Source organism: Xenopus laevis, chromosome 3L (assembly GCF_017654675.1).
Source record: "Xenopus laevis strain J_2021 chromosome 3L, Xenopus_laevis_v10.1, whole genome shotgun sequence".
Taxonomy (NCBI): domain Eukaryota; kingdom Metazoa; phylum Chordata; class Amphibia; order Anura; family Pipidae; genus Xenopus; species Xenopus laevis.
Window position 1 is genome coordinate 133,751,275 of NC_054375.1, and position 13,219 is coordinate 133,764,493.

At 42.3% G+C, this 13,219-nt stretch overlaps 1 protein-coding gene across 1 annotated transcript; it reads left to right on the forward strand.

Moving 5' to 3' along the window:
- Positions 1-5,759: 5,759 nt before the first annotated feature.
- Positions 5,760-11,479, forward strand: LOC108711579. The gene is made up of 8 exons (XM_018253456.2): positions 5,760-5,890; positions 5,971-6,025; positions 6,112-6,157; positions 6,361-6,457; positions 8,203-8,337; positions 9,458-9,640; positions 9,968-10,104; positions 10,530-11,479. The coding sequence occupies exons 2-8, from the start codon at positions 5,979-5,981 to the stop codon at positions 10,731-10,733; spliced, it is 849 nt and encodes a 282-aa protein (XP_018108945.1). The 5' UTR covers positions 5,760-5,890; positions 5,971-5,978; the 3' UTR covers positions 10,734-11,479.
- Positions 11,480-13,219: the final 1,740 nt, after the last annotated feature.

Sequence of the window (13,219 nt, forward strand, 5' to 3'; positions counted from 1 at the left end):
GAGACCCCGGTGCTGTCCCTCGAGGAAGGTAGTGACCTGAAGGGTGCAGGTATCACTGGCCCTGGTATACCCCATCTTGTGATGTAAAAAAAAAAAAAAAATAATGTAGAACCTTGTCTCAGGGGACTAGGGTTGTCCCTCCTCCTAGTAAGCAGGACACTTAAAAACTAAGGGATTTTGGCAGTGTGGGGTTAAGACGGAGTCCCGGACACGCCCCCTGCAAATTGTTCTAAGTGTCCTGCCTCCTAGCGGGTGGAGCTTAACCCCAAGAGTCCCTGTGTCCCCCTGAGACGACAGAGAAAACCATTTCAAACCATTTCGAGATAAGAGCAGTGTAAAAATTATGTGTACTTGTAAAATTAATTTTGTCCACTAGATGTCACCGGTGTGTTTCATTAGCTCGTGTTACAGTGCTTAGTTAAAATCCATGTGTTACCAAAGTATCCTAAAGTGAATATATGTTTGTGTATGAGTGTATTTGTGCACCTGCCTGAGTGTCACATTCGGCACCCTATATCCAGAACCCACGCTAAGCACCCTGGTCTCGGCTCCCACTTCTGCCTCCAATAGCTGCCTTTCACCCAGGGCCGGAACTAGGGGTAGGCAGAAGAGGCAGCTGCCCAGCGCCCCCCAATCATTGCGCCCTAGGCAGCTGCCTCTTCTGCCTACCCCTAGACCGAAGCCACCTGTAAATCTGTTTACAATAAGCGCTGCACGCTCGAGTGGCGTTTCGGTTCACGTGAACGTCTATACTGCGCATGCGCGCCGGGAACATCTTTACTGCGCATGTGCGCCGGAAATGTTGTTACTGAGCATGCGCGAGTGACGGGATAAAGGAAGGGGCGAGCAGGCTGGCTGGGCTGCCTAGGGCGCTTAGCCTGCTTGGCCCGCCTCTGCTTTCACCTCGGTAGGAGCCCTTGGCTAATTGGATGCCACCAGGCCTTATTTGAGAGAGGAGCAAAGCCAACGGTTCTGGACGAGCAAAGGGGCACAAAGGGAAACTGGAAAGAAGAACACCACCAGGAACAGGCAGGCCGGGCCAGCACAAGCAGAGAATCGTCAGACAGGCCGGAATCAGGATAGGAGAATGTAGAATAGTCAGTGGACAGGCAAAGGTCAGATTGGAGAGGTCAGAGTAGTCACAGGCAAAGCAAGGGTCAAACCAGAAATAACAGATTGAATACACAAAGGCAAGGCACCAAGGAATTATACAAATAGAACCTAACAATGGGCAATGTCTATTACACTGAATTCCCCTTTTGTACCTTTTAAATTTCGCCCCATTGCGCGTGACATCATCACGACGGCGCATAAACACGGAAGTGCGCCGGCGCGCGTGCCATAGAGGAACCAGACACGGAAGGGAACAGACGCATGTGGCGGGCGCCCCCGCATGCCCAGAAGGAAGCCACTGGCTGAGTAAAGCCCATGTACACTGCTGGCAGAACCCGCACACTATTTTATGTCCCCTGAATTATCAGCTTTCCAACTAGCACTGTGAATCTACCCAGCTTTGTCTTCTAGGGGCATTCTTAATGGAACTGGCACCATTGTTATTGGCACTATATTAATTCTGGGTGTTTTCTGGTTTGTAATAAGATATTAAGGAAGTGGAGCGAAGTGAAAAACCATAAAGGTAAATAGAAATCAGCCCGCAGGTTTGAAATAATTCTAAACAACACCAAAAGATAGAGGGTATGAGGGGCAGGTACTTTAGTCCAACGGCACCTCCCCCGTACTAAAACCCACTTGCAAACCAGTTCAGGCTAAAGTGTCAAATTTTGTATAATAAAACACAATGAAGAACACCATTAAAACTTCACCTTTAATATAAAGTATTAAAACGCACTACAAATCACTGGGCCAAGCCCACACTGCAAACAACACCTATGCCCCTGAGGAAGCGAAACGCGTAGGGCAGCGTGGGAGATCTAGCTCCCATCCGCTCCCCACGTAGACAGGCAGAATTGGGCCCAAGGGCAATACCTTTACTAGATACTACCCTTTAATGGTGACTTTTCATTTGAAACAGCATTCTCTTTTCTAGTGGTGATTTCCCATTCTCACCGTCCACTATGCTAATGGTTTTTATTTCTAAGTGTTCTTTTTAAGGCAAAAGTCCTGCACTGATCACAATTTATGTGATGCAGTGAGCCTGGTCCTGGGAGTGTGTTGTTTGCAGTGTGGGCTTGGCCCAGTGATTTGTAGTGCGTTTTAATACTTTATATTAAAGGTGAAGTTTTAATGGTGTTCTTCATTGTGTTTTATTATACAAAATTTGACACTTTAGCCTGAACTGGTTTGCAAGTGGGTTTTAGTATGGGGGAGGTGCCGTTGGACTAAAGTACCTGCCCCTCATACCCTCTATCTTTTGGTGCTGGTTTGTAATAAAAATTATTCTGCACTGTGTTCTGGGGGATTCTTTATTGAATTGAGACCATGTTTATACCGTGAGGTATTTAGGTCTATTATACATACAGCTGGCCCTATTACCACATGGAGACAATTTACATGACATTGGCACAGAAACTCTATTCTGGGGCATTGATTGACACTGCACTGTATGTGCTGCATGAAGTGACAGTTCACTATGAAACAACTACCGTATATACTCGAGTATAAGCCGAGTTTTTCAGCCCCCAAAATATGCTAAAAAACTCCACCTCGGCTTATACTCGGGTCAAGCGCAAAAACGGTCGCCGGCGCCTAAGAATAGTCGCCGGCGTCCAAGAATAGTCTCCAAGAATATTCGCCGGCGTCCAAGAATGGTCGCCGGCATCCAAAAAACGAGACGTCGGCACCTCCAATGGGAGCAGAAACCCTCAATTTTTTGATTGAAACTTACCAGAAGCTGCTGCATTTCTCACCCTAGGCTTATACTCGAGTCAATAAGCTTTCCCAGTTTTTGGAGGTAAAATTAGGTACCTCGGCTTATACTTGGGACGGCTTATACTCGAGTATATACGGTAATTGGTTTTATAGCTGTAATTAACCTTCCCAAACCAAAACATCACCCTTTGCCTCTGCCTGCGCCAGTACTAGAGCTCCCAGCACCACTAGTGTGTAAAGGATCAAATGAATGTCTTCTCCGAATAATGCAGGTTTTCTCTTCCACACGTGTGTCCATCTCAGGCTAGTGCCACACGTGATGTTTATTGGCTTCAACCCACTTACCTTTGTCTCTGCAATGAGAGGGCAGTGTTTCAGCCTGGGTAAATTTACACAGAATGGGTTTCAGCACAAATGCATGTTTTCAATCCAAAATCTGCTCTGTGTGTGTGCACCCAGGCTAACACTGTGCCTGTCAATGAAGAGGCAAAAGTGAGTTGGTTCCAGCAGACAGTCGGGCAATGTCGGGCGCCCCTAGGCCGCGCGGTCCGACCAGGCGGCCGTGCGGTCCTAGCGCCCACCTCACCTCCCCTTCCCAGCGCGCCGGCGAAAAAACTCCGGCGCAGCTGCTGTAATTGCATGGGGACGCACACGTCCCCATAATGCGGCTGGGCGGCATGCCGCCCCTATTTTTTTTCCGCCCTAGGCCCGTGCCTATGCGGCCTTGCCGCAAATCCGGGCCTGCCAGCAGATCAGCTATTTCTCACTAGTCTGAGACTGTACATACAAGTGTGTGAGTCAATGCAATTGTGTGAGTCAATGCAAGTGTGTAAGTCGGAAAAACTACAGTTACTGACTCACCTGCTAATATGTGTGTGCCCAAGGCATGATTTGCTTGTAAAGTGGATAAAGATGGCCACATTGGCTCAGAGTTATGACTCATATTGTTTCCTCTGCACCACATTTTTATTCACCATCAGGCTATTTAAATTGTTAGCTGACCAATAGTCTTTCAAGTCTATTAACAATTCCATTCCTAGATTTGTGTCTTTGCCAAGAAAATATTTGTAGACATTTTGCTTGTGATGCTTTTAAGGAGTCTATTTACTACCATTTGGATTTCCTTTTTTCGCAAATCATATTTTTTTCTCCAAGAAATTCGAGATTTAAGAAGTGGAAAAACTACGAAAAACTCGAAATAAAAGCCATCAAAGTCACATGGATTCAATAGGGGCTGCGCTGAATTTATTGGAACTTTTTTTTTTAGACCCATTCAGACTCTTAGAGGTTTTCGGACATTTTTTCACTTGATTTTAGGGATATTTGTATTTTTAGGATCGTTCATCACTGTTTTCCATTCATACTTTAATAATTGGATCTTTTAAATACGTTTTAGGACACTTCATGACAAGACTTAGCCTAAGATTAAGGGGTGTTCCCAAAATGCGTTATTTCACAGTAGCCACTTGTGCTTTTAATGTATCAAAAAAACAGTGGTTTTACTTTTTGAAAAGGTGTGCTATTACATTTTTTTTAATGGTGTCACAGTCTGAGCCCGGTATGGACGGATGCACACCCAATTTTGTAAGTCCTTCTCTGGATATTCATCACAAGAGTAAGGGATTAGTCTAATTAGGTGTTTTTTTTGTTAGGTATTTTAGAGGAATGGAGTTAAACTGTGGTTTCAAAAAGCTCTAATACAACTAAGGGCAGAGACAAACACGACGATTCGGGGAGATTTAGGCGCCCAGTGACAAATCGTCTCTTCTTCGGGCAACTAATCTTCCTGAACTGCCTCCCGCCAGCTAGAATCGAAATCGCTAGTGGGATGGCGATTTAGATTCTAGCTTCGTTTTCCGAAGTCGTCCAAAGTTGCCTCACGAGAAAACTTTGGGCGACTTCAGAAAATGAAGCACTCCTAGGGGCAAATTCACTAAGCGCCGAAGCGCCGAACGCTAGCGTTACTTCGCTAGCGTTTGGCATTTTCGTTACTGTGCAAATTCACTAACGAACGCTGGCGTAGTTTCCCTAGTGTTACTTCGCACCATTAAGCCTGGCGAAGTTTCGCTAGCGACGTAACTACGCAAATTCACTAACGCGCGCAGTGTACTGAACGCTACCTTTTACGCTAGACTTCCTTCGCCACCTCAGACCTGGCGAAGCGCAATAGAGTAGATAGGGATTGCTTCAAAAAAAGTCCAAATTTTTTCTAAGTCCCAAAAAACGCTGGTGTGTTTTCTACATTATGGGTGATAGGATCGAAAAAATTTTTGGGGCTCCCCTCCTTCCCCCCTACATTTCCTGACTCATGGCAACTTACCTATACATTGGGCCATGTGTAGGGCAAAATAAAATTTTTATTTGATGTTTTGAAGGTTTTCTAGGCATTTGTAGTGCTGATACTTATTCCTCCATTGAAATTTGAATTTGGCGCCGTATGCAAATTAGCCTTCGCTAGCGTAACTTCTCTTTACTTAGCGAATCAACGCTAGCGCAACTTCGCAACCTTACGCTACCCCTGAGCGCAACTTCAGATTTTAGTGAATTTGCGAAGCGCTGGTGAAACTACGCCTGGCGAAGTGTGGCGAAGTGCGGCGAAGTTACGCCTGGCGCAACTACGAATCTTAGTGAATTTGCCCCCAAGTGCCAAGTGCTAATCAGGGACATTAGTCGCCCGAAGAAGAAGCGATTTTTGCCCGGGTGACTAAATCTCCAGAATCTAGTCTTGAAAGTTGGAAATTTGATTGTATTAGTCAATGAGTAAAAATAGGGGCTGGCTGGTAAAAAAAATGGCTAATTTGTTTTCATTTAATTAAGTTAAAATGTTATGACACTACATTATGAAATCCATTCTTCTTTTTCCAGTTCCTCCCTTAGTTCCAGTCAGCTCTCAAGGTACAGGAAGTCCAACAAGAAAAGCGGCGGAAGATACCAAATTGTGCAAGCAGGAGGAAAGCCTTTGTTCTTCAGAGTATAAAACCTGCTAAACTGGACCGACTACTCTCACTCTCAGAAATAGGTGCAAAGGGAAATTCTCTGAAGCAGGCTTAGAATATAACAGGTACGGTATCTACAGTTTATTATCACATTAGATTCAAACTGATCCTCTGGGTTGATACTGATTAGTTTCCCTTTAAACAGCAAGAACAATGGAAGCCATCCCCACGAGCAGTGATGTTTTCAAAGGTGTCTACAGGTAAAGCTGCTTATTAAATTGTTACATACAATTAATGACCCTCATGATCATATTATGTATTTATATGGTCCCTATTGTACTTTTAGGCAACACATGGAAGGCTGTTACACAAGCTGCTCATACAGTATGAAGGTGAGTGTTGTTTTGCTATTATATATTAGTGTCAAGGGAATCTAACCTGGCGTTCCATGTTGCAAGAACAATAGCAAATTTGATAAAAGCAGGGCCAGAACTATGGGTGGGCAGAAGAGGCACATGTCTCTGGCACAACATTGGGGGCATGAATTTTATTTATGTATTTATTTATTTATGTATTTATTTTTTATACACACCAGGATCTCCACACTGCAACTTCAAGCAGGAATAGAACTCTGTGGAAGAAATCCATCAGGAATCAACTGATTCTTGACCTGCTGGGGAAAGACATAAAGAGTAAGATCATTTTATCACTAAAAACAATTAGCACTAAGGCAGATTGAGTTTGATGGAAACTTGTCTTTTTTTTCAACCTGATCTATTGTGTTATTATGTATTAGATGCCAAGGGAATAAGAATAATCAATGGCAAAAGGTTAGGAAAAATGAAGTCATTAGCAATATTAAGTCACAGCTGAATGTTAAGAGACCATGATGGTGTGAAGATTAATGAAATATCAAATATCTTTTGTATATACAATATCATTCATATATTTGTATTTTACAATTTTTTAAAAAAAAATTATGTCTATAAAGGTTTTCATTCATCCAGGTCATGGTATATCTAGTAGAAGTAAATCTAAAGCAACTGGACTTGCCGAGTTATCCCTGTCTTTGGTCTCTGTATCAGTTGTCACAGTTTCCGCCAACTGAAGAAGCTGCTCAGATGAGTAGTGAGACGTCTTCAATGACTACTCGGCAAGTCCAGTTACTTTAGATTTACTTCTACTAGATATAAAAGTTACTATCTGCTGGAGAAGGTAGGGTGGTTGGGGGGCAGTGTTGTTACCTGTTGGAGAAGGTAGAGTGGTTGGGGGCAAAGTTACTATCTGCTGGAGAAGGTAGGGTGGTTGGAGGGCAGTGTTGTTACCTGCTGGTTAAGGTCGAGTGGTTGGGGGCAACGTTACTATCTGCTGGAGAAGGTAGGGTGGTTGGAGGGCAGTGTTGCTACCAGCTGGAGAAGGTGGGTTGGTTGGAGGGCAGTGTTTTTACCTGCTGGAGAAGGTGGAGTGGTTGGAGGGCAGTGTTGTTACCTGCTGGAGAAGTAGGGTGGGTGGAGGGCAGTGTTGTTACCTGTTGCAGAAGGTAGAGTGGTTGGGGGCAAAGTTACTATCTGCTGGAGAAGGTAGGGTGGTTGGGGGGCAGTGTTGTTACCTGTTGGAGAAGGTAGAGTGGTTGGGGGCAAAGTTACTATCTGCTGGAGAAGGTAGGGTGGTTGGAGGGCAGTGTTGTTACCTGTTGGAGAAGGTAGAGTGGTTGGGGGCAAAGTTACTATCTCCTGGAGAAGGTAGGGTGGTTGGGGGGCAGTGTTGTTACCTGTTGGAGAAATTAGAGTGGTTGGGGGCAAAGTTACTATCTGTTGGAGAAGGTAGGGTGGTTGGAGGGCAGTGTTGTTACCTGTTGGAGAAGGTAGAGTGGTTGGGGGCAAAGTTACTATCTGCTGGAGAAGTTAGAGTGGTTGTAGGGCAGTGTTGTTACCTGCTGGTTAAGGTAGAGTGGTTGGGGGCAACGTTACTATCTGCTGGAGAAGGTAGGGTGGTTGGAGGGCAGTGTTGCTACCAGCTGGAGAAGGTGGGTTGGTTGGAGGGCAGTGTTGTTACCTGCTGGAGAAGGTAGAGTGGTTGGGGGGCAACGTTACTATCTGCTGGAGAAGGTAGGGTGGTTGGAGGGCAGTGTTGCTACCAGCTGGAGAAGGTGGGTTGGTTGGAGGGCAGTGTTGTTACCTGCTGGAGAAGGTAGAGTGGTTGGGGGGCAACGTTACTATCTGCTGGAGAAGGTAGGGTGGTTGGAGGGCAGTGTTGCTACCAGCTGGAGAAGGTGGGTTGGTTGGAGGGCAGTGTTGTTACCTGCTGGAGAAGGTAGAGTGGTTGGGGGGCAACGTTACTATCTGCTGGAGAAGGTATGGTGGTTGGGGCATAATATTATATAGATTATCTCTTTCTGCCCTTTGTCAATATATTCTAATTGTGATTCTCATTCTAGTCTCAGGTGACCTTACCTTCAGCACATCAGAAGTATGCTTCACTGCTACAACAGCACACACAGCAAACAGATCATCTGAATTCAGAACTGTGAATGATGCAGAGGACAATGTGGAGAGGGATATCATTAAGCCAGGTAAAGAACCCTTATCTCCTGAGATAGATCTAATCATTATTGTTGATACTTGGCTTCTCTTTGGTTTTTCCTGGCCAGCCCTCTGCTTCCTGTATCTGAGGAAAAACTCAAGATGGCCATGCGTTGCATCTATCCTTCTCTGCATTAATCTTACTGTCATATCTTGAATTAATGGAGAGCTCATTGGCCATTTTTACCATGATCTTGCTGATGATGTTTACCTGTGGCGGTTATACTGGCATGTCTGGGGTTAATTTGCTGATTATTCATTTTATTTCGGGATTATACTAGCATGTCTGGGGTTGATTTTTCGTTTGTTTTATTTAGTGATTATAATGGCATTTCTTAATATATCCTTATCAATTTTATTGAGTGACTATACTGCCATGGGGCACTCAAAATGGGTGTGATATGTAGGGGCATGATCAGAATATGTGTCCTTCTTTCTAAAATGTTGGAAAGTATGAGTATTATTAGATACAGGAATGGGACCTGTTATCCACCATGATTGGGACCAGGGGATTTCCGGATACGGGTCTTTCCATAATTTTGGTCTCCATACATTAAGGGGCACATTTACTTAGCTCGAGTGAAGGATTAGAATAAAAAATACTTCGAATTTTTTTGGCTACTTCGACCATCGAATTGGCTACTTCGACCTTCGACTACGACTTTGAATCGAACGATTCGAACTAAAAATCGTTCGACTATTCGACCATTCGATAGCCGAAGTACTGTCTCTTTAAAAAAAACTTCGACCACCTACTTCACCGCCTAAAACCTACCGAACCTCAATGTTAGCCTTTGGGGAAGATCCCCATAGGCTTTCCTAGCTTTTTATGATCGAAGGAAAATCGTTCGATCGATGGATTAAAATCCTTCGAATCGTTCGATCGATGGATTAAAATCCTTCGAATCGTTAGATTAGAGGGATTTAATCGTCCGATCGAAGGAATTGCGGTAAATCCTTCGACTTCCACTTCGTGTTTTTATATGGTCATGAAACTCCTCGGTAACTTATAATATCCTTATATTTTACAAGAGGGGGTACTTTATTCACTATATATTTATTTATATAAATATATTCCTTTCTATAATAAAACATTTTTTCCTGCTATAGAGAACTCCGCTTTACTCAATGCAGAAGCCTCTCTTACTGCTGATCCAACATTTCAACATACAGATATAGTTACACAATACAACATTACGGACACAGACGACAAGCATTTCGTGTTGCGAAGATCTGGTGACAACGTCCAACTCACAGCTAAGCATTTACAGGGGGATAACATTAAGTTAGCAGGTAAATACCTTGTTATACACTTTTTATCCACAACGGGCCCTATGTGTTTAGCAGCTTCTTTCCCACAGATTAACACTGAAAGTGGTTGTTCACCTTTAAAATGAACTTTTAGTACAAAGCAGAGAGCGAAATGTGGGGTTTTTGAATTATTTAGCTTTTGGATCAATTTGGAATTTCAGTAGCTGTCTGGTTGCTAGGGTCAAAATTACCATAGAAACCAGGCAGTGGTTTGAATGAGAGACTGGAATATGAATAGAAGAGGGACTGAATAGAACAATCAGTAATAAAAAGAAACAATAATAATAAAATTGGCCATTTTTTTTTCAGAGGTCATAATAATGAATTACTTCACTTCAAGACCAGTTCCAGGCAATAATAATACAAATATTAAGAGTCCTGTCACACTGAGCCTGTTGGGGAAGAACTCGTACCTGTGCTGTGTAGATAAAGAACTGCGTTTGAAGGTTTGTATCAATTCACCCCAAACTGACTTTCACATATTAATACTGTAGATATACACAGCACCATGTTCTGCTATACATTTTTTGATGGATCCGTTATCCGGAAATCTGTTATGCAAAAAGCTCCGAATTATGGTAGGCTGTCTCCCATAGACTCCATTTTAATCAAATTATTCACATTTTTTTTAAAAAAAGTTCCTTATTCTCTATAGTAATGAAACAGTCCCTTGTACTTGATCCCTACCAAGATATAATAAATCCTAACTGGATGAAAAGTGATTGGGTTTAATTAATGTTTAAATGATTGAGATGGAGATCCAAATTAAGGACAGAACCCTTATCGGGAAAAGCCCAGGTCCCAAGCATTCTGCATAACAGGTCCCATACATGTACTCACACATACTCTTCTTGGGTTTTTCTGCTCCTAGGAAGTCGGCAGCATCAAAGACCTTGACCAGAAGGATTTAAAACCTTTCATTTTCCTGACGAACAAAAATTTTGCAGAGTCCTCAGTGACTTTTGAATCTGCTAAGGCTCCTGGGTATTACATCAGCACCTCGACTAGGGAGGAGGAGGTCAAGCTGTCTGAAAGTCAATCAAGAACAAGGAATTTCAAACTCTTCAAATTCTAGTTCATGTTTGCCAACCCTTGTATTGCTACAATCATCAACAGAGGTTGCTATACGATGCTAGATGTTTTAGTTCAACGATACCAACGGTGACCTTATTGTAACAAATAATACACATGCTTTCACATTTAACAATCTATTTTCCATGCTGAAAACAATTCTCCTCTGGCTATGTGGCCTTTAATAAACAGACAGTGGGGGCAAAGCCTAGAGGCCACAGTCACATAGTATAGTTCAGATTATGGTGGGGCCAGGGAGAAGCAGCTGAAAAGCACATTCTACATGTATAGATGTAGCAAGAATGGCTCCCATAGCCTGTCCAGATAGATACCAATAAAACTATTGTATTTTAGAATATTCATTGCTTTGTATCAGCATATTCTGAATCACAATATGCAAATAGCACAGGTTAAAGCAATATATTGGTTCATTTTACATTTTCACCTCATGGTGAATGAAACTTTTGTATATACATAATTATTTATATAATGTATTTATTTATCATTTTTTATTTATATAACATTTATATTATTTATAAACAATTTATATTTACATAGACACACACATATATATATATATATATGTAGGGATGTACTGTGTTTTATTTGCAACTTTGTAGAACCTAGTAGCAAGCTAGTTACAGGTATGGGATCAGTTATCTGGAAACCCATTATCCAAAAAGCTCCAAATTACGGAAAGGCCTTTTCCCATAGACTCCATTTTATACAAATAATCAAAAATGTTTAAAAATGATTTCCTTTTTCTCTGTAATAATAAAACAGATCCCAACTGAGATATAATTAATCCTTATTGGAAGCAAAAACAGCCTATTGGGTTTATTTTATGTTTACATGATTTTTTAGTAGTCTTAAGGAATGAAGATCCAAATTACACAAAGATCCATTCTCCGTGAAAATCAGATGGAAAAATCCGAAAAAAATCGTGAAAATATGATTTTTTCCCGCAAAGCAAATTTTTGGGAAGATGTAACCCGAGCGGATTTGATCATAGTTTGTAGCAGAAAATATTGAGATAAATTTGGACTTTGATAAATAACCCCCCTAGATATGTACAATTATACTGTAGTATATATTATTTATTTGCTTGTATTTATGCTTGTTTTTTTTTAATATTTATTATATTTTATTTATTATATCTGGTATTTGTATTGATGTCATACTGAACAAGCTTGGATGGATGTAGTGTCTGATTTAATGATTGAATAAAATGTGATGATATAAACATATACACTCTAGGGTTCTGCTTGTCATATGGGACACTAAGACAGATTCTAACAATATATTGGGGCCCCCCCTATCTCTCTCACTATATTCCAACCAATAGAAACACTAACCCAATCACTTTGGAGGTTATATGTTTCTATTTTCTATCAGGCAAGTTTGAAACCAGATTGTGTATTACTGACACCATCAGACAAAAAATTCTGGGGCCCTGTCCATCCGCCTGTGGTCCCCCTTCACCGCACAGTAAAAAGGCCACATAGACATGAACACTAAAATGTTAAAAACACTTTTGGCCACAGGATTATTAAACCTGCCACCACATCAAGTAGACTCTTTCAGCAGGTTCCTCTAATCTAAATTGCACTTTTATCATTTGCATTTGATTTAATCCTTTGGTTAAAAAATAACCATTGGTGGCCACCCCCCCCCCCTACAAGTTAAAAAACAATTGGTGGCCAGGGCCTCCATAAAAGTAAAAACAAAACATTGGTGGCCAGGGTCCCCCTACAAGTTAAAAAGAAACATTGGTGGCCAGGGCCTCCATAAAAGTAAAAACAAAACATTGGTGGCCAGGGTCCCCCTACAAGTTAAAAAGAAACATTGGTGGCCAGGGCCTCCCTAAAAGTTAAAAAAACAAAAACATTGTGGCCAGGCCCCCCCTACAAGTAAAAAAAAAACATTGGTGGCCAGGCCCCCCCTACAAGTTAAAAAGAAACATTGTTGGCCAGGGCCTCTATAAAAGTTAAAAAAAAAAGCATTGGTGGCCAGGCCCCCCCTACAAGTAAAAACAAAACATTGGTGGCCAGGGTCCCCCTACAAGTTACAAAGAAACATTGGTGGCCAGGGCCTCCCTAAAAGTTAAAAAAAAAAACCCATTGGTGGCCAGGTCCCCCCTACAAGTAAAAAAAAACATTGGTGGCCAGGTTCCCCCTATAAGTTACAAAGAAACATTAGTGGCCAGGGCCTCCCTAAAAGTTAAAAGAAACATTGGTGGCCAGGGGTTTAAATAAAAAACACATTGGTGTTCAGTGGAACTTTACCGTTACAGTTTGGTTTGAGGTCTCCTCCCCCCTCAGCAGGTGGTCTTCTTCGATCTCCCTGGCAATGGCAGTTTCTTCAGCTTTCGCCAGCAGATTCAATCCATTTGGTGGCTTCAGATCCCTTTTGGCGGATTTGGCTGCAGCACAGTTGGGCCCCCTTTATACTTGAAGTCTACTGAGCCCAACATGGCTGCCCTTCCATTCC